Raw genomic sequence first — 22,500 nt, forward strand, 5'->3', positions numbered from 1 at the left:
GTTTTTAAGTCCGATTTAATAAATGCGATTTAAATAGATCAGATTAAGAGTTATTTTGCGATGTGTATACATGGCACTTTCACTTAAATGCGATTAAACATCTGGGGGAAATAAAGCATTGCGATTGGACTGAGGACGCACGTGCTGAGCGAGCCAAATAAGGCACGGGGGCGTGGTTCAATGCCACCGAGATGCAGGTCATCTTCCCCACGAAAATCGTTGCCTCAGGCGGACTGAAATCACAACCTTCCCCCCTTTCTCCCTGGATCATTTACAATGCTACATTAGCTACCCTGTTAGCATAGAAAAACGAGTGGTCAAATGGTAATGTGGAGTAACTTTGTTGTGCTTCATTACTTCGTGGGGCACTTTTACATCAATATATGGAAGCCACAACATTTATAGTCGCTTAGGGACTTTAAATTAAGCAAAACTTTCATGTGAAAATCAACAGGAAGTGCCGCCATGTTTTTCTCACTGGCAAAGAGCACGGTCTCTTGGTAGACGTTTTGGTTTGCACGCATGAGCTCCAGTCCAAAACTGAGCGACTGCCACCTTGTGGACACAAGAGGGAATCACAAGAGGGAATCACAATTCAGAAACTCATCACGGGAGGGCGGACGGACGGACGGACGGAAGGACGGACGGACGGACGGACGGACGGACACCAAAGCCTCTTATAGAGATGCGTGGGACGCATCTAAAAAAAGCATGACCGCAAGGTTTATAACCATCTGACATCTCACTGAAGTCGCAAATGATCGATCGCAACAAACATTCAGCAAGAGTAGATATTGACAGTTTCAGTTTGAAAGCTCTGTCAATCAAACGCTATGGTGACGTGCATACCCAAACTCCAAACCCATATTTTGAGAATAGATTAACGTGCGATATTTTCTTTATCGCGCGATAAGAGTCTCACTTTATCGCAGCACGTTAACGCCAAGAATTCGAGACGATTCGTGTAATGAATTGTTGAGAGGGGACCATTCGAACAAAACGTTGGACCATTAGTAGAAGGCATGGGGCGTTTCGTGCAGTACCTGAGGATTTTTCGTCGAAGACCTAAGGACGTTACGTTCAACCCATGCAGACCTTTCGTTTAACTGGGCAGATGTTTAGTTTAGTCTGCCTATTTTATTAGCCTATTATTTTTATATTTTATCAAACTTGTGTGCCTACCACCACAATGCAATGAAAACAAAAATCGAACCGTGTAGAAAGTGCGTGCGTGCGACTCTATTTTTTTTAAATTAATTTTTCATTTTAGTTCAGTTTTTTATCATTAGGCCATTTCATAGCCTATTTTATAAATATACTATATCGTAGCGGACTGCCTCTGCCTCCTCCGGAGTGTGATAGCAGCGTTACCCCCTGTGCACTACATCTGTCTATATATATATCTGAGTTATTTCTAATGTGTTGGTTACTGATTTGTATTCATTTTTGGAAAGGTAAAGGCAGTCTTATTGTTGCCTAGCTGGCGCCCATGTCATAACTTAAAACAGTCGGTTGCACCGCCGCTACAATACCGACGAAATGTTTTAAAATGTAGGCTTACAACCGTAAATTTAAAGGTAAGGGATAATGTATTGTCCCACATGACTATAAGAAAATATTGCCTATACGGGACGAATAAGACCCCCGATGCCGAAGGCAGAGAGCTGTTATTCCACTCCGAAGGAAATATATTTCCGTAGTCATGTGGACAATACATTATCCCGCTTATCCCGCCTTTACCAACATTAGAAAGCATAGAATACACAGTTAACCAGTAGTTTATAGTAACAGGTTTATTGCCATTTTATAGCGTGCGCAAAGAAAGATAGAAAAGAAAGATGTAAAAAGATATAAAAAGAAAGAAAGGAGTCGCACACTGGAGCTGAATGCAGAATCAAAAGCTGCCATTTACAATTGTCCTAAGACGTCAAACTGGTCCTGGATTAACGCATCACTGTTACGTTATTTGTTCTACTGTAGGCATCTAGGCCTATATTCGTTATAAAAACAGATATCTTAGAATGAAGTCTTATGAATGGTCCACCATGCTTAATTCCATAAAGCATGCCAAATGAACTTGAAAGAAATGCGAAATGAAAACAGCGTGTCAATGCAAGCTCTTTTTTTTAAATCATAAATACAGTATGAAATAGTGATGTGAGCTGTTCCAAATTGAGAACAAGCGCACAAGTCTGCAAACAAGGGTTTTGCAAAAGTGCACTACTAAAAATAAGACAAGATATTCGTTGTGATGATCTGAGTTATTTCTAATGTGTTGGTCACTGATTTGTATTCATTTTTGGAAAGGTAACGGCAGTCTTATTGCTGCCTGACTGGCGCCCATCTCATAACTTAAAACTAAAGTCGGTTGCACCGCTACAATATCGACGATTTTTTTTAAAATGTAGGCCTACAACAGCTTTAAAGGTAAGGGATAATGTATTGTCCACACGCAGTGGTAGAACGCAGGTATACGGAGTATACCCACTTCTAAATTTTAGGGGGTTACCAACTTAAAATTGATTGATCCATTATTTAGAATGGCATAAATATATACAGTATACCCACTTCAAAAAATGCGAGAATATACAGTAAACCCACTTCAAAAAAGTAGACTACACCTAGACTACAAATATTTTCCTACGGGGCGAATAACACCCCCAATGCCGAAGGCGGAGTGCTGTTATTCCGCTTCGAAGGAAATATATTTTCCGTAGTCACGTGTGGACAATACATTATCCCGCGTATGCCGCCTTTACCAACATTAGAAAGCATACATAGTAAACCAGTAGTTTATAGTAACATGTTTATTGCCATTTTATAGCGTGTGCAAAGAAAGATAGTTCGTGGAACGCTCATAATTTAAAAAGAAAGAAAGGAATAGCACACTGGAGCTGAATGCAGAATCAAAAACTGTATTAAACAAAGCCGAAAAAAGTAAATAAAACCGACAGACAGGGGACAAACGTTTCGGTCAGCCCATCATCTGGGCTGATATGACATTGGCGCGGACGCCACCCCACCATTACGCGCATAATTTAAAAAGGTTAACAAGCAACAGAGTTTGGCTACTTTCTAACTTGTTACAGCCACATTGCGCTTCAAACTGTTTGCAGGCTGCCTCGTTCACTGCGCGATATCTACTAAACTCGGGTTCATAACAGGATCATTTCTATCTGATCTGCGACAGTATTCCAGAAAAAAGCATAGACAACCACTGATGTGCGCCCTGACCATCATTAGCTATCTATCGATCCTGCTACAGGCTGAACACTTTGAGGCGGATGGGTTGCTGGAGGAGGCAACGCTAGCCTAAAGAGTAGGCTACTTCACCCTTAAGGAAACTATCAAGGAACTCCTCACTTGTTACTCACATACTAGTGTTAATAAAATATGTCACGACAGCGGCCGGCGGACAGTGACAGTTTGCTTTCTTGAAATAACAACATTCGGACAATAGTGTAGACTTGTGCGCTACACGCTGGGGTGGGGCAGGGCTGCTGTAGGTATCCATTGCGCGCGGCCGGTCGCTTTGGGAACTGTGTGTAAGTTGCATTTGGGTAGGCTATTGCGCGTGTTATAGTTGATTAAGTAATTGACGGGCCAACGTCCGGCAGCAGTGGCTGAGTGTGTAACTTAACTTAACTTAACTTTTGTAGGCTACTATCGTCCGAGTGTCTCCAGATTGTGATTATTTATTCATTTATTCAAAGACGATAGCAGTTTACAGACGCTGCTGGTTGCATGGATATTGTGGTGGTTTTCCCTCCTAATTGTATTTTATGAAATTGTAAAAAATAAAACTACCATAACCTTTACTCCCGTTGTCTGTCGTTCCTGAATCGTGGTCTAAATTTCACCTCTTACAATAGTGCCCAGTCCAGTGAATGATCCTGCATCCATGGCTAATTGGATAAAGCATACTAAGTGGATTTATCACATGTGAAACGAGAAGGCAGAAAGTGCAATTAGTTAATAAATGAAACAGTGTACAGGTCAGTGCTGGTAAAGAAAAAGAGTTTTTTTAATGACTTGCACAAAGTTGATGCTCGTTTGGTGAAAACTTCAAAACCTGCGCTGTATTCAATAAAAGCTGGGCATAAAAGCTGCATTTTTGTCGAGTAATGTCCATTTGAACCTCACGTGAAAGTAACGGGGATTGTGCTGCATTTGGTGGATGGAGCTGATATTACGCACATAATTCTACTGAATAAACATCCAACTGCGACCCAAACGGTAACTTGTCGTGGTAGTCTAATGTCGAATATGCCTTAATTTGGCTGTTTGCTATTCGCCTCTGGCATCATCCGAGCATGTGTAGTGCGAGACGCCATTATGACCGTTGCGCGTAAATATTTGCAAGAAGATGGGGCCGTCAAACACAGTAGGCTATGGATACTTATTTAACGACTTTAATGAAGATGTCATGTAGACTGTTTGACGGCCCCTTCCATAGGACAGCATTCATCCATCTATCCATCCCTTCCTTATCTTTACGCGCAACGGTAATAATAGCCATTACTTTTCTTGTAGACGTTGCGGTAATATTTTATTCATTATCGACTTATTTCAAGCAGCATTCCACTGTCCACTCTGCGAGGCCCTGTTGAAAGGGTTGCCTTGTCTATGCGGGAAGGGGGATCCACTGAACACGGCAGGTCATTTGCATGACAAGACTTCATGCCCATTAGCGAACACTTTGTTCTCAACAACTTCCCATTAAGAAATGTGTATTCTGAATGTGTTTGTCGCCGTTTTCAGCAAGCCTGGCGTCGCCATGAGGACCTGATGTTTTCCACAGAAAACATGCATGGTTGCCACCACTTAAAAAGGTGCTTGGAGATGAGGCAAAACTGGTACAATTTAGGCTGCATTAAAGCATACACGTTAGCTTTCACGTTGTGCGATGGATGGAGACAAGTTTGGAATCGCTCCCTCTCTCTCCCTCTCTCGCTCACACACACACGCGCGACGTAATTCTCTGCACTCTTTGCAAGACCCTACTGTCACTTGACTCGTCTTATTGGATACCAGCCAAAATTGTAAGCTAGATAGCCAATAGTTTCGATTGTGCTGCTTGGACTGGAGGTATTTAAACTGCTAAAATTTAGGCTGCATTAAAGCATCCGCACGTTTCAACTTTCACGTTGTGCGATGGGTGGAGACAACTTGGGAATCGCTGTAAGTTAGAGATTTTAAAACATAGGCTGGCAAGATGTAAATGACCTGCACTGCTTGAAAAAGACGATCGACTATGTGCCTCAGGCATCTTAAATACTAAAAACTAATAGGCGGATGGCGGGTGGATTCGGTTTTGGAAATTGGAGAAAAACATTAGGGCGGGTGGATAGCAGGTGGATTAGAAATTCTAAGAAGCGGTTGCGGATTAAATAATACATCCACCGCGCACCTCTAGGCCTACTCCACACGTAGGTATATTCCAGACCTACAGAAGACGGTAGCTAGAAGCGTTCATCTAAAAAGTTACCGGAAAGTCAGAAAACTCGCTGCATGACAACCAAATGTGCTCAGTAGACGCACGCTGCCCTGATTCAAAGCGACAAGGCTGTGCTTGGTCCCGCCTCTCTGCCCGCAGCTGGGGATACTCAAATACTGTTCCAGAAATGTAAGGAGTAGAAAGTAACATAGGCCTACAGATATTTGTCAAAAAATGTAACGGAGTAAAGTAACGGCGTAAAAGTGAAAAAAAGCTTCTCAAATATTGTTCCAGAAATGTAAGGAGTAGAAAGTAGCCTAACCTAGATAATTGTCAAAAAATGTAACGGCATAAACGTAAAAAAACGACAACATACCAGTTAAAATGAGTAGGCCTAAGTACATTTTATTTATGAAGCACATCTGAAAACAGCAAAAAAAACAGTTGATTTACATACTAGATTACTAGATACTAGATACTAGATACATTACTAGAGAGAGAGAGAGAGAGAACGCGCTCCTATGCAGTGTTAATATAGCGATTTCACTTCTCTCTCTCTCGCTCTTAGTGTTTTTGTTTTTGTTTTACTGTAGCCATGGACTTAACACGGGTGCAGGGGTTCTATAATGTTTTCCGACACTGTTATTTTTTCTGCCTCATGCGCGAACTATTGATTGTCATTCAGTTTGTGCCATTATTAGGCCTATATGAATCGCGGGTAAATCAGTTTTACCACATATTTAGACTTCGAACAAAAGAAATAGGCCTAGGACACACGGGAATAATAGGATATAGGCAGCCAGACTGGATCGATGGACGATTTCCAACAATAAAAGACAGGAAAGAAACAAAATAGGCAGCTACCAGCTTATTCAATTAATAAAACTATAGCCCAAGAACATTGCCTCGCCGGGCAGAGAGAGAGAGAGAGAGAGAGAGAGAGAGAGAGAGAGAGAGAGAGAGAGAGAGAGAGAGAGAGAGAGAGAGCGCGGTCCTATGCAGTGTTAATGTAACGATTTAACTTCTCTCTCTCTCTCTTTACTGTAGCCATGGACTTAACACAGGTGCATGGGTTCTGTAATGTTTTCAACACTGTTATATGCATAGTGCTCTGGCTCATGCGCGAACTTTGTTGTCATTCAGAATCAGAAACATTAAAGTGTCGGCAGACAGCATTCTCTTGTTGCTGGTGCTTCGCATCTAAAAAGTTACCGCCCAAGAACATTGCCTCACCGGGCAGAGAGAGCGAGAGAGAGTGATAGAGAGAGAGAGAGAGAGAGAGAGAGAGAGAGAGAGAGAGAGAGAGAGAGAGAGAGAGAGAGAGAGAGAGAGAGAGAGAGAGAGCGCTCCTATGCAGTGTTAATGTAACGATTTAACTTCTCTCTCTCTCTCTCTCTTTACTGTAGCCATGGACTTAACACAGGTGCATGGGTTCTGTAATATTTTCAACACTGTTATATAAGCCTAGTGTTCTGGTTCATGCCGAACTTTGTTGTCAAAAAACGTAAGGGCATAAACGTAGGCTAAATTGTCAAATAATGTAACGACGTAATCGTAAAAACAACAACAACATACCAGTAAAAACGAGTAAGTACATTTTATTTATAGATTTACATGTTTAAATCAACAAAAAACAAAACTTAACAGCTGATTTAGGCCTATTTAAATAGGCTAGACAAAACCGTTAAAATGAACATATTTAAATAGACAAAACCGTTAAAATGAGCATTAAAAAAGCTGATTCTAAGAAAACCCGCATTAAAAAAGCTGATTTACATTTCTAATATAGGCAGACTGAAGGGACCTTTAGTTGAAACCTAAGGATCTTTAGTTCAATTTTAAGGACCTTTCGTAGGCTTTTGCGGTAGACGGACCGTCTTCGACTAAAGATCCCCTGCCTTATACTAATGGTCCAACGTTTTGTTCGAATGGTCCCCTCTCAAGAATCCATTCGACGAAAAGACCTGTACCCAACGCCAATACTGGCCCACCACTACTTTGTTGCTATATTATTGGATCTGTACATATGTGTGATAGACATTCATGTGCTGAAAGCTCCACCTCTGACGGTCAGGAGAAAAAGGAAACATATCACAGGACAGGCCCTGTGGAGGGATGGAAGTGGGGGAACGAAGACACATAACACAGGAGCATTATTATGTTGCTGTTGGCTGGTGCTCTTATCCAGACAAAAAAAAGAGAAGTACAAAGATATTGGGGTTAACCTTGCTCAGAGGCTCATCAGCCATGGATTGAAAGTGACCTGCTTATTTACTCAACCACTCACATTCTCCCTCCTGGCATGGGATTCAAACCTGCACCCCTCCTATCACGAAACCAATTCCCTGACCATTACACTAGAGAGCATACACGAGAGACGTCAGGCCCTAACCATGCACACGTGCTGGAGGTCTGCGGCTTGTGTCTGCTGCGTCTACAGTGAGGACATGTGTCGTGTCAGTTATTCAGTTTTGTCTTTTGATTCATTATGCGCAGTGTGGTTGTTGGGCTTGTCAGACGAGTGACGAGGGACGGCAGTGACTTTTGATTAAGATTTGAAATTGACGACCGGTTCCAGCGGCAGATGTTTTTATGAAGGCCTCTTGCTTGTTTCCCTGCTGGGGTAACAGAAAACCCGCTCAAAACGTGCGTAGTTTAGATTGTGGACAAGTGGACATAAACACACACGCATGCAGGCACGCCGCCGCATGCACTGCACACACATACAGTTGCAAACTTACAGCAGACAAAATACCTGAGTGAAGCCGAAACACACCATTTTTTTTATTGTAATATGTATTTCGTACAGAAAAATCTCTGCAAATGCTCCATTGTAGCCTACCAATGAAATATTTTAATGAGAGCTTTGATTTGGACTGAAATATTTTAGCGAGAGCTTGATCGTGACAATAAAATACCTCAGTGACAGCTTAAATGTGGCTAAAGTATTTCAGTGAGCACTTCATTGCGACAGTAAAATATTTTAATGAAAGCTTTGATTGTGGCTGTGAAATATTTCAGTGAGAGCTTGATTGTGACATTAAAATACCTCAGCGAAAGCTTTACTATGAATGTGAAATACTGAAATAAGAGCTTCATTCATTCAATGTGGAAGACTATTATACTTTTCTCCTGTACAAAAGCACAGTATAATGGTGGTAATGCTTTTTAGGTACCATACTTTTCTTCACGAAGAGATTAAGCCATAATACAAAGGAGGTGTTTGAATGTCGATTTCCAGTCTAAACTTGAGATGACAAATTGGGCAGCTACTGCCTTCGGCCTCTGTAGAGCTGTATTGCGAATGTGACGGTTGAGTATGTAGTAAGTCAGTGGGTGTCTGCGTGCGTATGTGTGTGTGTGTGTGTGTGTGTGTGTGTGTGTGTGTGTGTGTGTGTGTGTGTGTGTGTGTGTGTGTGTGTGTGTGCACGTGTACGCATGTTTGCATGCATGTGTGAGCGTGTGCATGCATGTGTGTGCGTGTACTCACCTCATTGACTTTCTTCTGTCCAGGTGAGGGGCTGTGGTCAGCACTGTCGGCCTCGCTGTCACTGTTGCTGGCCTCGGAGGTGGCGCTGGCCCCGCTGGCGTGCCGCAGCTTCAGGCCCTGGTTCTGGTGCTTGTAGTGCAGCACCGCCTCAAAGTTCATCACCGCCCATGCGTGCCACGCCTGGATACACAGACACAAAGAACAAGTACGCACAAACGTACACAAATATAAAAAAGCAAACATGCACACATACACAATATGAAAATAAAACAGACACACCTATCCCAGTTGAGGTGGAGATTAAGTACAAAACATGGGATTGAGGTGAAGATTAAGTACAAAAACATGGGATTTTGAACTGAAAATAGGTAGGGTGGCACTCATCATCATACTGTATCACTGCATTGGCTCTGAATGCAAGATTATAACACTTGTTGTTTAGGACTAAATTTGGGATGGTGGTGGGCAGGGTTCGGACATCACCTTGTACCAGGTGCGGTCGTGCTCGGTGGAGTGGCTGTAATACTGCAGCACTTTGGGGATGGTGCTCTCATTGATGCCCTGAAGACTCAACTGCCACTCTCCCAGCTTTAGGAAACACCTGGGGGAGAAAGAGAGAGAGAGAGAGAGAGAGAGAGAGAGAGAGACAGAGAGAGACAGAGAGAGACAGAGAGAGAGAGAGAGAGAGAGAGAGACAGACAGACGGACAGACAGAGACAGAGGCAGAGACAGAGACAGAGATTAATATATGGACACAGTCCATATAGGGAAACATTAGGCAATATAGGGACAGAGTAAAGGCAGTGATATCAGTGAGATTGAGGGAAGGTGAAAGCCACATAACATAAATGAGCAGGAGTGGGAGTGACAGAGAGAGAGAGAGAGAGAGAGAGAGAGAGAGAGAGAGAGAGAGAGAGAGAGAGAGAGAGAGAGAGAGAGAGAGAGAGAGAAAGAGACAAAACGAGAGAGACTCAAAAAGAGAGAGACAGATGTGGCATGCTAAGAGAGTCACACTCCAGTGCACTAAGTGAGAGCAGGAAAGCCATGACACAGATATGATTGCTATGGTATGTACTTAACACGAGTCACAGTTAAGCAACGAGTGTTGAAGGAGAGAGAAACTAACTATGATTTATGAGCCTCAGATGCTACTGCCTCTACGTCTAATATAATACATTATACAATATAATACAACTTCTGTGGTCTCACATTATTCACACAAATCCTATATCACACTAAAAGCCTGTACATCTAAATGTTGTATATCGTGGGTGCTGTGGTACAGTGCGCCCAAGTCTCCCACATATGGGCTTGAATACCCACGGGGATCTAGGTTCACGTTCGGCTTGGGTCCTGTCCCAAGCTTTCTCTCACACTCTCTTATTGTCATAGTCTCCACTGTCTTATCAATGCAAGACACAAAAAGTCCTTTAGAAAATCTGGTCTATCAGCATAGAAATTGTGGTCTATCAGCTCTTTTCTGTTCTACTCTATTCTGTTATGTTTTAATATAAGGGGCCATCTTGTCCCATGTGGAGCCACTGCTGAGTTGGTGGAAGAGATTTGGAAGGTAGCGGAACACAGAAGCCTCCAGCCCCCACATTGGCCCAACCACATGCAGCGGCTTCCCTGGTAGATCTTCTGGTGTTGGGGGAGATAAAGTCTAGACCAATGTCCTAGATTCCTGTGGAGGCCTTTCATTTGACCCGGCAGACTAACAAACATCGCATTAGGTTTTGTCTGAGGTGGGGAAGAAAAAATATTCCTGAGAAGAGAATGAGTGTTGTTTGGTAAGTGCCGATGACATTTCGGCTCTACCCTAGTAGTGTGTGAGTGACGAGTGTGTTATTACAGCCATTGACCAAGGAGGATTTGAGGGGGCTATACTTTCTTACCGCGGGATCAGGAATGCGTTGGAGCGGGTGGGTGGACATCAATCATACTTAAGCATTGCTATTAAGTCTATGGAGCAAGGAGCGGCTACGACTGCTTTTCAATAGACCCCCTTTTGGAACAGAGAAGCCTTTATGACTGTCTCTGTTGTCGAGCGTCCATTATGTGCTTAGATCTTGACATTATGCTGCCTACGCTTGTTTTGCTCTGAATCAGAGGTGACATAACATTGCCCCCGGGTATACTTTACAGGCGATGCATTTAACATGGTGTCTATAATGAACATTACTAATAGACATTATAATGAACATTCAGTATAAATTAGAATTTGTCACGTGAAACTAAAAGAAGAGTAATCTTGAAAAGCAAAGACAGAACCTGAGAAATTTACCATTGCAAAAGGTAAGAAGGCACATGGGCAAATTGTATGGAAAAAATAGATATGTACACTGTTACAAATAAAAGATGAAAGTAATCAAGTCACATTACTTCTCATCCTTCACGAAAGCAAGGTAGTGCTGGGTCATGTCACACTAAGATGTTTCATATTCTGAGTTTTCAATAAAGGATCTCTATATATGATCTGCTGGGAAAAAGTGAAGTCAAGCAGCATCATTTCAACAGAAATATGGATGACTGATGAACTTGGGCTCAAGCCATTGTGATTTCAAGGGATGTTTGAAAAATAAAGCAGAGCTGCGGTGCATCAGGTAAAAAAAACATTCTAGCTGATTTGTGCATTCAGACAAATATGGTAACCATGTTTTCTTGTCATTAGTTGTTAAGGCTGCTTCAAACATCCATTCAACCATGATGGCTCTCCTTTTCACACGCAAGTCGATCCAACTATCTAACCACATCCTCTCTGCCGATGAGAAGGCTGAACAACAATGGCTGTCCCTTTGCGCCCGAGTTGGAAGAAAGGCGCACATTCTCTGCCTTGAATAGACCACATTACAGAACAAACCCTGAGGAGTACACTACTGTATGTCACTGTCAGACAGTGAGAAAGCTGACTCAGTGCTGGCAAGGGCAGGTTTTCTACCTCCATAAACTACAGTGTAGGTGACAGGTTAGGGATTTTCTGTCTGAGCAGCAGAGAGCTCTTTGGCTGTGTTTGAATGCGCATGGCAAATTAATTGACTGTATGTGCAATTGTCTCTGTGCTTGAGAGGGTTACGCGCTTGACTGAGTGAGGGTGTGTGAAAGCGTGTGAAAAGTGTGCATTTGCATGTTAATGTGAAAATGTGTGTATGAATGTACTGTGTGTGTGTGTGTGTGTGTGTGTGTGTGTGTGTGTGTGTGTGTGTGTGTGTGTGTGTGTGTGCATATGTGCATGTGTACATAAGAAAGTGCGTGTGTCTGTGAATGTGCGTGTATGCATATGTATGTCTTCAGGGCGGTGAGGTGGGTGGATGGCTGCACTATAGCTCTCTCTCACTTTCTATGGCCCCCATGAGGGGTCTCAACTCCCGCCATCTGACCGCAGAAGTGGAGAGGGCAAGCAGCCAGCGGGCGAGTCACACACCTCAGGTCCCCATTGGACTCTCTCTAGTGGTGCTCTGAAAAGACCTGTCTGACTCTACAACATTACATAACCAACACACCACAATCGCGTTTTCAGACTGTATGACAAAGGGAAAAATGAGAACCTAATAGCGTGATCCTAGTTTTCCCCTTCATGGTAAGGCAGGCACAGAGAGGCTGCTGTTTCAAATCATGCGGATTTGTTTTGGAAAGATTGAGCGCACTTTGTGGAATTGTGATGAGTTAAGTACCGCCTGCCTGCTTGCCGTGGACTCAAGCCGTTTTTCGCAAACATGCTGAGTTGTCAGTTGTCAGTAGTGAAAGGTAGTGGCTTCGTCCCGACGCCGAGAGGGATGCGCGTGGCGTCTCTTCTAGTAAAATTAAGCAGACCGCAGTAATGGCTACCTTGGACGGAGGAGAGGGAGGGAAGGGGCATGGAGGGAGGGGGAGGGGAAGGGTGGTCACGTTGGCCCTCGTCGTGGACCCTGACAAAACCAGGTGTGTGCATTGCTCCCGAATGGTGGAGAAAGTATGTCAGCTCGTCTGGTCTGGGTGAGGAAGGTGCGAGGGATGGCCCTGACAGGCGCACATACAGTGTCTCCGCTCCGCATTCCACAAATATTGGGAAACCGTGACAACACGGCCAAGTTTACGGAAAAACACAACACCACTTCCATGCCAACCACGCTCGCTGTTTTCCCCTCGTTAAATCTGCACTTGAGCGTCAAATGGGTATTTACAAGTCGCTGCTTGAAACTTAATTACAAAGTATAGGCATTGGAAGTGAATTTGGACGAGAAACAGGTGAAAATGGCTGTGATTTGTTTCCTTTCCAGTGATGTGCTTCTCCAGTGCTTTCTCCTGATGCATGTCCTGTCACTGAAGGGGGTGCCAACTTACCTGTGACCTCACATGACGGAGTGGAGCAGAGTGTAGATGACTTTAATGGGAGCATACAGTATGGCTTCACCCACACCATACGCCTATAAGTACACAGAGTAGCTCCACAAGACATGCCATACACAGAAACAAAAACAGCAATAAAGCTCGTCACTGTTTATTGCCAGTTAAATTAACCTAAGTCGCAGCATGTAATAGACTCAGATATTGCACGCCGTAAATTTCCCCCCCGAAAATCATCACCGTCTGCACACATTTGATTTAAGAGCCCCCCGAGCCTCCCCCACATATTCGCTCCTCGACACAGGCCGACGAGAGGAGATGAGAGCGAGCTGGACCTGAGGACCTATTAATATGTTTTGACTCTGCAACTTCAGTGAGCTAATGGAGAAACGAAAACGCTCTTACTATTCTCAGTGAAGGCGCTGAAATGAGCAGTGCTCGAATTAGGCAAGCACATGTGTTCGCCCGTGTTCAGCACGTCTAAAGGCCCTTTGAAACAAGGCTCGCTTTTAGGAAAGCCCTGATAAGCCCCCTCGACTCAAACAGACAGGGAGAGTAGCGAGGCGGCAGCAAGCGGAACAACTGGTGTGCAGATAGGGGAGGGCCTACTGCTGACAGACTCTGGGCACTGGGCCTGGACATCAAGAGCGCTCTAAAAGGAGCACGGCACTGTAGGCTTTTATGGAGGCAGACGCAGAAGGCTTCAAGGAAGATCACAACAAGCACTGTACATGAAACTCACTCTCGGCGTGAACAAAGAAAGGGTGTAGTCGTGGGGTGTAGCCACAGGTGTGAGGAGAGCATTGCAAGTACATGCAACGGACCTGAAGTGCCCTTATGCAATGTCCCACATCAGGCTTTATAAGGGCAATTAACTAGACTGTACAAAAGGCCGACTGTACAAACTTATCCTCGATATAGCACTTAAGGGGGGTGGGGGGTGCTGATCGACTCCATTGCATTAGGGCAGATGTCTCCGTGCTTGGTTGCACTTGTAAGGGTGAGGAGAGGTGGGGTTTGCAAATGGCCAGAAAGAACATAAGGGTAAGAGGGGTGAGGAGACCTGGTCGGAGTCACGGTCCGGGGAAAAGCATGCAGAGAACACTCTGTTTGCAATCTGCGCTGAGGGCAAGGCGCGGTTACACCCCACAATACTGTTTGCCTAGAGAGAAAGCCGCAAAGCTTGTGTGCATACACAAAGACTTCTTTGCACACAAACACACACACAATATTTTTTGAGCGCTTGAAAGAAAGCAACCGCTGTGAAACAGGCAGCATAATTACTGTGCCTGTAAATTGTTTAAACGTCCGTCTCCATGGTTTCCACAAGTTGTGTGGCAAACGACACCGCCAAAAGACTCACCAGTTCCAAATGTTTTTGGGGGGAGAATGACGCTCGATGGGATTTGTGACAGGACCCCCCTGTTTGCTAGGTCCTTTTCCATCTATCAGAGAATCTCAGGTTTATGCATTGTTCTCTCATTTGAAAACAGATGTTTAGAGCAGACTGCAAACATTGACACGCCAATTTAAGGCAGGTTTCTTTGCAAGGGAAATAAACAGGATAATTCATCATCGTAGAGAGAGGAAATGAAACATTACTCATGTCCTTCATCACAAAAAAGGCGAGGGCAGGCGAGAGGCCTATTATGTCATAACTGTTTTTATGATCTGCGATACTGCAGGGGCTGACAGCCCTTGTGAGTGTGTGTAGTGCATGTGTGTAGTGCGTGCGTATAGTGCGTGTGTGCAGTGCGTGTGTGCAGTGCGTGCGTGCGTGTGTGTGTGTATATGTGTGTGTGTGTGTGTGTGTGTGTGTAAGAAAGGCTTTATCAGACACAGATGAACCCTGACCAGCTGCCCTGGCTCTTTTAGTGAGAAGTGGACTGGCAGTGGATCACTCACGCCCGGCCCCCAAGCCCAGCCCCCTGTGCGGTGCAGTGCAGGTCAGGCTGATCAGTGATAGGAGATCGGTGGGGTTGGTTATGTGGGGACATGAGGCATGAAAGGCTACAGACGTCATACACACCTTGGAGCTTGGAGAGCGGCCATGACGAGTTATATAGCACATGTGTGGTGCGAGCACCTGGGAAAGAGTTGCATGTTATGTAGCCTCCTTCACATGTGGGCTTGTGTGCACCCCTATGTGCATGTTGATGGGGAAGTCAGTATGAGTGCTACGAGAAAATTGTATATGGGCATTTGAAATTTCCACTTAAATTAGGAAATTCAATTCTATCTCATGAAGGATATTAAAAATCAGAATTTGATGAAATGATGTGAAATGATGAGGGAAGTATTTAGGTACAGAATCGCTTTCTACCTTTTCACCTACCAAGGTTAAAAATGATATATATATATATATATATAAAATAATAATGTATTTTTCTGATGTGCTCCCTGTCTGTAACTCAAGTTCAATTATTGCTCTCCGTGTCTCTCTCTTCCACTCAGTCTTTCTCTCAGTAATGTGTATGCAGTCCAGTCCGACTTCTGCTCACCTGGCCATGAGTTTGTGCAGCTCCAGCTTGTGCTGCTGGTCCTCTGCTGCGATGGCGTGCTGAGCCTGCTGCTGCATGCCCTGCACAAAGTGCTGCATGTGCTGGAACGCATCGATCTGCATTAGGGGAAGAGAGAGAGAGAGAGAGAGAGAGAGAGAGAGAGAGAGAGAGAGAGAGAGAGAGAGAGACAGAACGAGAGAGACAGAACGAGAGAGACAGAACGAGAGGGATGGACAGAGTAGGAGATGGCGTGACTGGCAATAATAAGAACGTCTTTTTTACATCCACAGCTTGCAATGTCATAACATAATATATTTCAGATGCCTCCTACCCAGGGCATACCATTCAAAATCAGACATCAGAATCTGTTTTATTCAAGAGCACTTACCTAAACAAAGAATTTGACTGTGGTAGATCACAGCTCTTGGTGCACCCAGCATGCAACATTATTCATTCAGAGTGGTGCAGAATAGCCCGAATAAAAATATATTACGCATGTATGCATTCAGAATGGTATATCCTAAATGAAAAGCCACAGATACATATCTGAATAACCCCAGGTAACCTGCATGTGCTTATGTAACCAAAGGGAAGTCATGAGGAGAGCATCTGTGCACTCTGTGAACACGTGAGATCTCTCAGAGCCCTGGCATGCGATTCCTAATCTTTTTGCAGTTTGGACGACGATGCCTATTCATCTTCGGACAGGTGGTGGTCAAGCCTTGATGGTTTGTACAGTTAAAGGCCGCTCGCAAGCTTTTAATCGCACAGAGACCGACCCCTCTTGATGCCAGTGACCGCAATCCTCACCTGACCGAAAACATTTCGGCCCGTTTTTGAAGTAGCGTTCCTTTCTGTTCAAGGTTACACCAGGTATTTCAAAGGCAATCACTAAAACAGGCTGATGTACTTTTCACAGACCATGTAATGGTTTTAACATGGGCAGTTTACAAATATTGAGATGAATTTGCTTTTTGATTTGTGGTGGGTTGATTTAGGTGTGTTGGATATTGTCATCATGACCTCCCTATCCTTAGACTTTCACATTGCAGCGCTCATATTATGACTAACAAAAGAAGAAGCCAATTACAGTTGCACTTGAATTGAAGTGCTGTAATGTCTGTGATTCAGAGACCTACATGTTAAAATGTATTACGTAAAAAGATTTATTAAGATGCACCGTGGCATCGGTCCTGGTGTCAACCAGTCCAGGCCTTGTTTGCTGGAGATTTAGTTAAGCTGTTCCACTGAATGCTTTTATTATGCAATAGCGACACTGCCTTGATAGCCCCCGTTTCCAAAACATGCCCAGTGTGACTTCTAATGGAAACAAACAGCAGCCAGAACTTTTAGGAAAACCAAATGATGTCCTGGAGAGCAGTACTTTAGCCAGACATTTTGTTTTTCTTTCTTTCTTTCTTTCTTTCTTTCTTTCTTTCTTTCTTTCTTTCTTTCATCCCTTTTCCATCTCTTATCTGTATCTCCCACCGGCTCTGCTGGCAGACTGCAACTTTGATACAGAGGAGCCCATGACTGTGTTTTTGCATGGGTCTGGAAAAAATAATACGCGTACCCGTCTCCCCCCCTCTCTCAAAGGGAAAGTTTTTTTGGCTCGGGCCCAGCATCGTCGTAATCACCTCCCTCTGGTGAAATGCACGGGCCATACTTGTGCTTATTTATGAGGACGCAGGGACAGAATAGGACACCAACAGAGGGAGCGCAGAGGACCAGCGAACAGAACAAGAGAGAGTGGAGAGAGAGTCAGAGAAAGAAGCAGTGAAAGTGAGGGAAAGAAAAAGAGAAAATGGGTAAGGGAGAGAGAGTGATGTGACAGATTAAGAGGACGAAGAGGAAAATGGGAGCAGGTGAGGGGAAGATACTGTACATATATATGAAAAGGTATACAGTGAGAGAGAGCGAAAGAAAGAAAGAAAGAAAGAAAGAAAGAAAGAAAGAAAGAAAGAAAGAAAGAAAGAAAGAAAGAAAAAACGAAAGAAAGAAAGAAAGAAAGAAACAAAGACACAAAAGAAAGAAAAAATGACAGAAGGGGAGGGAGGAGTTTGACAAACCGAGAGAACAGAAAAGTAAGGACGCTAGGCCAGCAAGACAAAGTGAATTTGGAGCCAATGCTGCATGCTCAGAGCAACTGAGACTCAGCACAGCAGGACACAGCAGAGGAACTCGGACTCGGACTAGATGTGACATGACTTGGCCTGCCCAGAGTGTCCATCTGTCCGTCTGTCTCTGTGTCTGTCCGTCACTCAGCTCGTGTGACCTCAGCCCTGCAGCATGCGAGGCAGGGTCCCTCCTCGGCAGACATGACACGCAGACACATGTGTGGCGCAGGCAGCACGACACTTACGTAATCCTCCACAGACAAAACACCTCCCTAATGAGCGAAGCAAAAGTGGAATGACGGGGGAGGTGGGGTGGAGAGTGATTCCTCACAGACGTAGAGATGGGCCGACAGACATACGGTACAAGAGTGATGAGAGAGAGAAATGTAGAAAGGCAGAAAATGGACAGAGGCAGGACAGAGAGTTTTACCAGAAAAAAGAAAGAACAATTGAAAGGAAGGAGAAATAGGGGGAAAGAATTAAGCGGAAATAAAGACCATTCTTGAAAGCTCGCCTAGTCATCTTGCTTTTAACTTCCCAGAGCACCTGGCATATTTGGAATTCAGCAGCTCCAACAACAAAAAAGCACACACTGTACTGTTCAAATGACTTTAGTTGAAAGCAACTTGATTTAGATGTTTTCTTAATTTTGAAAACACTACTTAACCCGCTTTATGTGGGTCTTGTAGGCTATTTGGTTATGGTTATTAAGGTGCCCTGTGGTCAGTTGTCAGGCAGTTTGCTGTTTGCTCCGGCGTAAAGTCTGGTAGAATTTCATTGCTTATGTGCACCGTATTTAATTCGCCAACAATAACTCCTGTTAATAGTTTCAAACTGCTACAACACTATGTAGTCCCACCTTATAAAATCCAACACTTGACATTAACACATGCCTTACATTTTCTAAGTGGTTTTGGAGATAATGGCGCCAAGCTTCATTCCAAGGGCAAACATAGATACTTAAGCACCACAAATGTGAACAGCAGCACTCAATTTTAAGAACGATCTTAGAGGCTGTGCACGCATGTTCACATAAAGAAACATATGAAGAAACATATGAAGGAAATCTAAGAACGTTTGTAAAATCGTAAACGTTGCTAAGAAGCATCGTTATTGGGAAACGAGACCCAGGTCATTGCAGCATCTTAAAAACAGTACAGACTCAGTTGGAATGTTCAAGACAGAACTCTTATCTGGCACCGGTCCGCTCCACAAACCTAATATGGGGGGTCATCCTATTCGAAAAACATACAAGATTTATGGACCGCAGGATAAACCTACGTAAGGTACAGAACAGTACCCGATTAGGATAAGATGCAGGATGGTTAAGTTAAGTTAAGCAGGAAAATCAATCAATTGTGATGTAGCAAGTGGGAGTGAAGGAAGGTTGTATAAGATGTTTTACGCATATGTTGTCTGTGTCCTACCATATGGCAAAAAACAGAACTTAAGGTCACATACCAGAAATTAAAGATTTCATGTACGTGTTTTTTGTGTGTCTGAGTGTGTGTGCATGAGAGTGGGTGGGAGCATGCCCGTCAGCAGGGGGGTCAGTTGTCCTGTGCTCAGAGGGCGTGTGAACGCTGAATTAGGCCCCAATAACTATATTTTGTTTGCATTAAGAGGCCCTGTCACATGAGGTTGTCCAGGCCAGGGTGTCAATGGACCTGGCTGGGTGGCTTTAACCTACCTTGTAGGCGTTCTTCCACATGCATTGACAACTGAACTGTCTTTACAGAGCTGACCTGGATTAATCTTCACAGAAATACCATGCTGTATTTTCCTTTTATTTCGCAACGCTGACAGCTTCACTTTTGGTGTCAGGTTGCTGGGGAGGTTTGACCTACCTTGCGGGCGCTCTTCCACATGTACTTCATGTAGGCGTAGGTGACGTGGGGGTGCGCTGTGGGCAGTGGATGGTCCAGCTGCTTGGAAGGGTCCACTCCCAACAGGAGCACCAGGGTCTTATGGGCCAGGGCCTGGGGAAACATATACGTGTACAACATGAGGAGATCCAGTGGAGTGTCAAAGTAAACACAAAGATAGCGTGTGAAGGGGGAGGGAAAGGAACAGGAGAAGGTTCGAATGCATTTGGGAAATGAGAGTAGTATTAAAAAAAGGACATGTGTGAAGATGGAAAATAAAATAAAAGGTATTTGAAACATCAGGAAATGAGAGTTACTGTAATATACCGGTATGTATATACATAAAACAAACAAACAAACAAACTCTGGATGCACTTGATGACCTTTTGTGGTTGTTCCAGCTCCAAGAACAAATCCAATTGCTTACAACTGAACTCTTTTGACAAGCATCGATAAATAAGAATCTGTGTAGCGTTTTCCAGGGTGAAGCGAAGGTCTTCGCCTCTTATCCTTCCAAAAGCTACCCATCTATCTATTCATCTATTTCTCCATCTCAGTGTAAAAAAACCCCACAAAGATAGCACACAAAAGACAAAAAGGAGCGTGAGAAGGTTTGAATGAATTTGGGAAATGAGAGCAAAGCAGGTGAAGGTTAAAAAGAGGGAACATGAAAGAGTATAAATGCACTTCGGAAAAGAGAGACAAACAATGGGAACCAAAAACGAAGTCCAAAAGGAAAACTGAACTCTTGACTAACATGACCAGGATAAGTCAGAATCTTAACGGATTTATTTCAGGGTGAAGTGAAGGTCTATTCCTCTGATCCCTCCAAGACCTAACCAACCCTATCCATTTATCAAAGTAAACAAAACAATAGCGTATGGAAGGGGAAATGTAATGTGAGAAGGTTAACAACCATTTCGGAAATTACACAGAGATAAATAAAATAAAAAAGACAGTGCATGGAAATGTGGAAAGAAGGAACATAAAATGGTATAAACGGTATAAATGCACTTGGGAAATGAGAGTTAAAAACAAACCATGACCTGGATAAATCAGAATCTTCACAGATATATTTCAGGGTGAAGTGAAGGTCTTTTCCCCATATCCTTCCAAGAACTACCCATCTGTCTAACTATCTATGTATCCATCCATCTATCCATTCATCTACCAGTGGAGGCGAGGCCAGTGGAGCCCCAGCAGGCCTGTCTGAGCCCTGGCTATGTAAACAAACAGCTGAGTAACCGCACAGGGCTGGCGGTGGTAATGTGAACTCTACACACACACACACACACACACACACACACACACACACACACACACACACACACACACACACACACACTAACACACACACACACACACACACACACACACACACACACACACACACACACACACACACACACACACACACACACACACACACACACACCTACACACAACTTCTCACAAGAGCTCACTCGAGCGCACATCCACAAATGCTCGCACGTGTACGTGTGCGCGCACACACACATGCACGCTCACTCCTTACACCCTACTCTTTGACCGGTAATGAAGGGAGGCAGGCAGCGAATAAGGGAGGGCACGTTCCACAGAACACTTCAGTCACTCTAGCACTCTTTTATCCTCCTGTCATCAGGTGCTAGCCAGCAACCCATTTCCAAGCAGTGGACGTCTGCAGTGATTACTGTATATGTGTGTGTGTGTGTGTGTGTGTGTGTGTGTGTGTGTGTGTGTGTGTGTGTGTGTGTGTGTGTGTGTGTGTGTGTGTGTGTGTGTGTGTGTTTCCGTGTGTCTATCTTTGCTCCTCCTTTCTCTGTCTTTCTTTACACTTATGCCAAAGCCATATTCAAGTATGTCCCAAATGGGAAGGATGGAGACAGTAAACAGTAGACAGTGTGTGTGTGTGTGTGTGTGTGTGTGTGTGTGTGTGTGTGTGTGTGTGTGTGTGTGTGTGTGTGTGTGTGTGTGTGTGTGTGTGTGTGTGTGTGTGTGTGTGTGCGTATGCTATGGGGATTGGTTGGTGGCAGAGGCCCAATTTTCCACTCAGTATGGACCTCATCTAATCAGCTATGATAATATTTACACTGTACAGGAAGGACAGCGACTACTGAGGGCATACGACTGGCATGTTTAAAATGTCTCCTCCTAAAATGTACCAGTGGGCAGAAAAAGATTCCTACACCAGTTACACTAGAAACGGAGGTGCTCCAACCAATAAGAAATCCCAGAACATGTCAGGGACAATGGGTGGTGCCTAGGGCTGTAACGATATTGTAACAAACCGAGAAACGGTGATACACAGAGTCACGTTACTGTATCGCAGTGCAAGAAGGCAGTATCATGATACGCCATTTCTAAGTTCTGTTCAATCCAGAAAACAACCACATAATATGAAGTGATGGTGCTTCCAAGTTTCAAATCATCATCACTATTATTTTTACACTATTCGTTAAAATATTCGTAGCCTCCTGTACCCAATTCTTCCTATAAGCAGTTTTTATTCATAATTTTATTTTTAAATGTTGGCAAATATAGGAAAAAGGCAATTCATTAATTTAAAAGATGTATTTAAGAGATCGTGGGGCGTATCAAACTGTACATCAAAAATTGCGATACAAACCAAATCATGAGTTGACTGTATCATTACAGCCCTAGTGGTGCCACAAAATAAAATATGTGCACGCGTTTTGCAAAAACAAACTTAACTTGGAGTCCATCGCAACGTTGGCTTTCTGTGATCATGCTGTGATTTCTTGTGTGA

At 43.8% G+C, this 22,500-nt stretch overlaps 1 protein-coding gene across 2 annotated transcripts in view; it reads right to left on the reverse strand.

The window, feature by feature from the left end:
• mtor (mechanistic target of rapamycin kinase) overlaps positions 1–22,500 on the reverse strand; it is a 167,099-nt gene that overhangs the window by 20,089 nt on the left and 124,510 nt on the right. For both annotated transcript variants that reach the window (XM_063208916.1, XM_063208915.1), the window contains exons 36-39: positions 19,716–19,847; positions 15,752–15,867; positions 9,411–9,528; positions 8,928–9,107 (exon numbers count right to left, since the gene is read on the reverse strand). In XM_063208916.1, coding sequence (XP_063064986.1) covers positions 8,928–9,107; positions 9,411–9,528; positions 15,752–15,867; positions 19,716–19,847 — 546 coding nt within the window. The remainder of the gene's footprint in view (positions 1–8,927; positions 9,108–9,410; positions 9,529–15,751; positions 15,868–19,715; positions 19,848–22,500) is intronic.

This window comes from Engraulis encrasicolus, chromosome 10 (assembly GCF_034702125.1).
Source record: "Engraulis encrasicolus isolate BLACKSEA-1 chromosome 10, IST_EnEncr_1.0, whole genome shotgun sequence".
Lineage (NCBI taxonomy): Eukaryota > Metazoa > Chordata > Actinopteri > Clupeiformes > Engraulidae > Engraulis > Engraulis encrasicolus.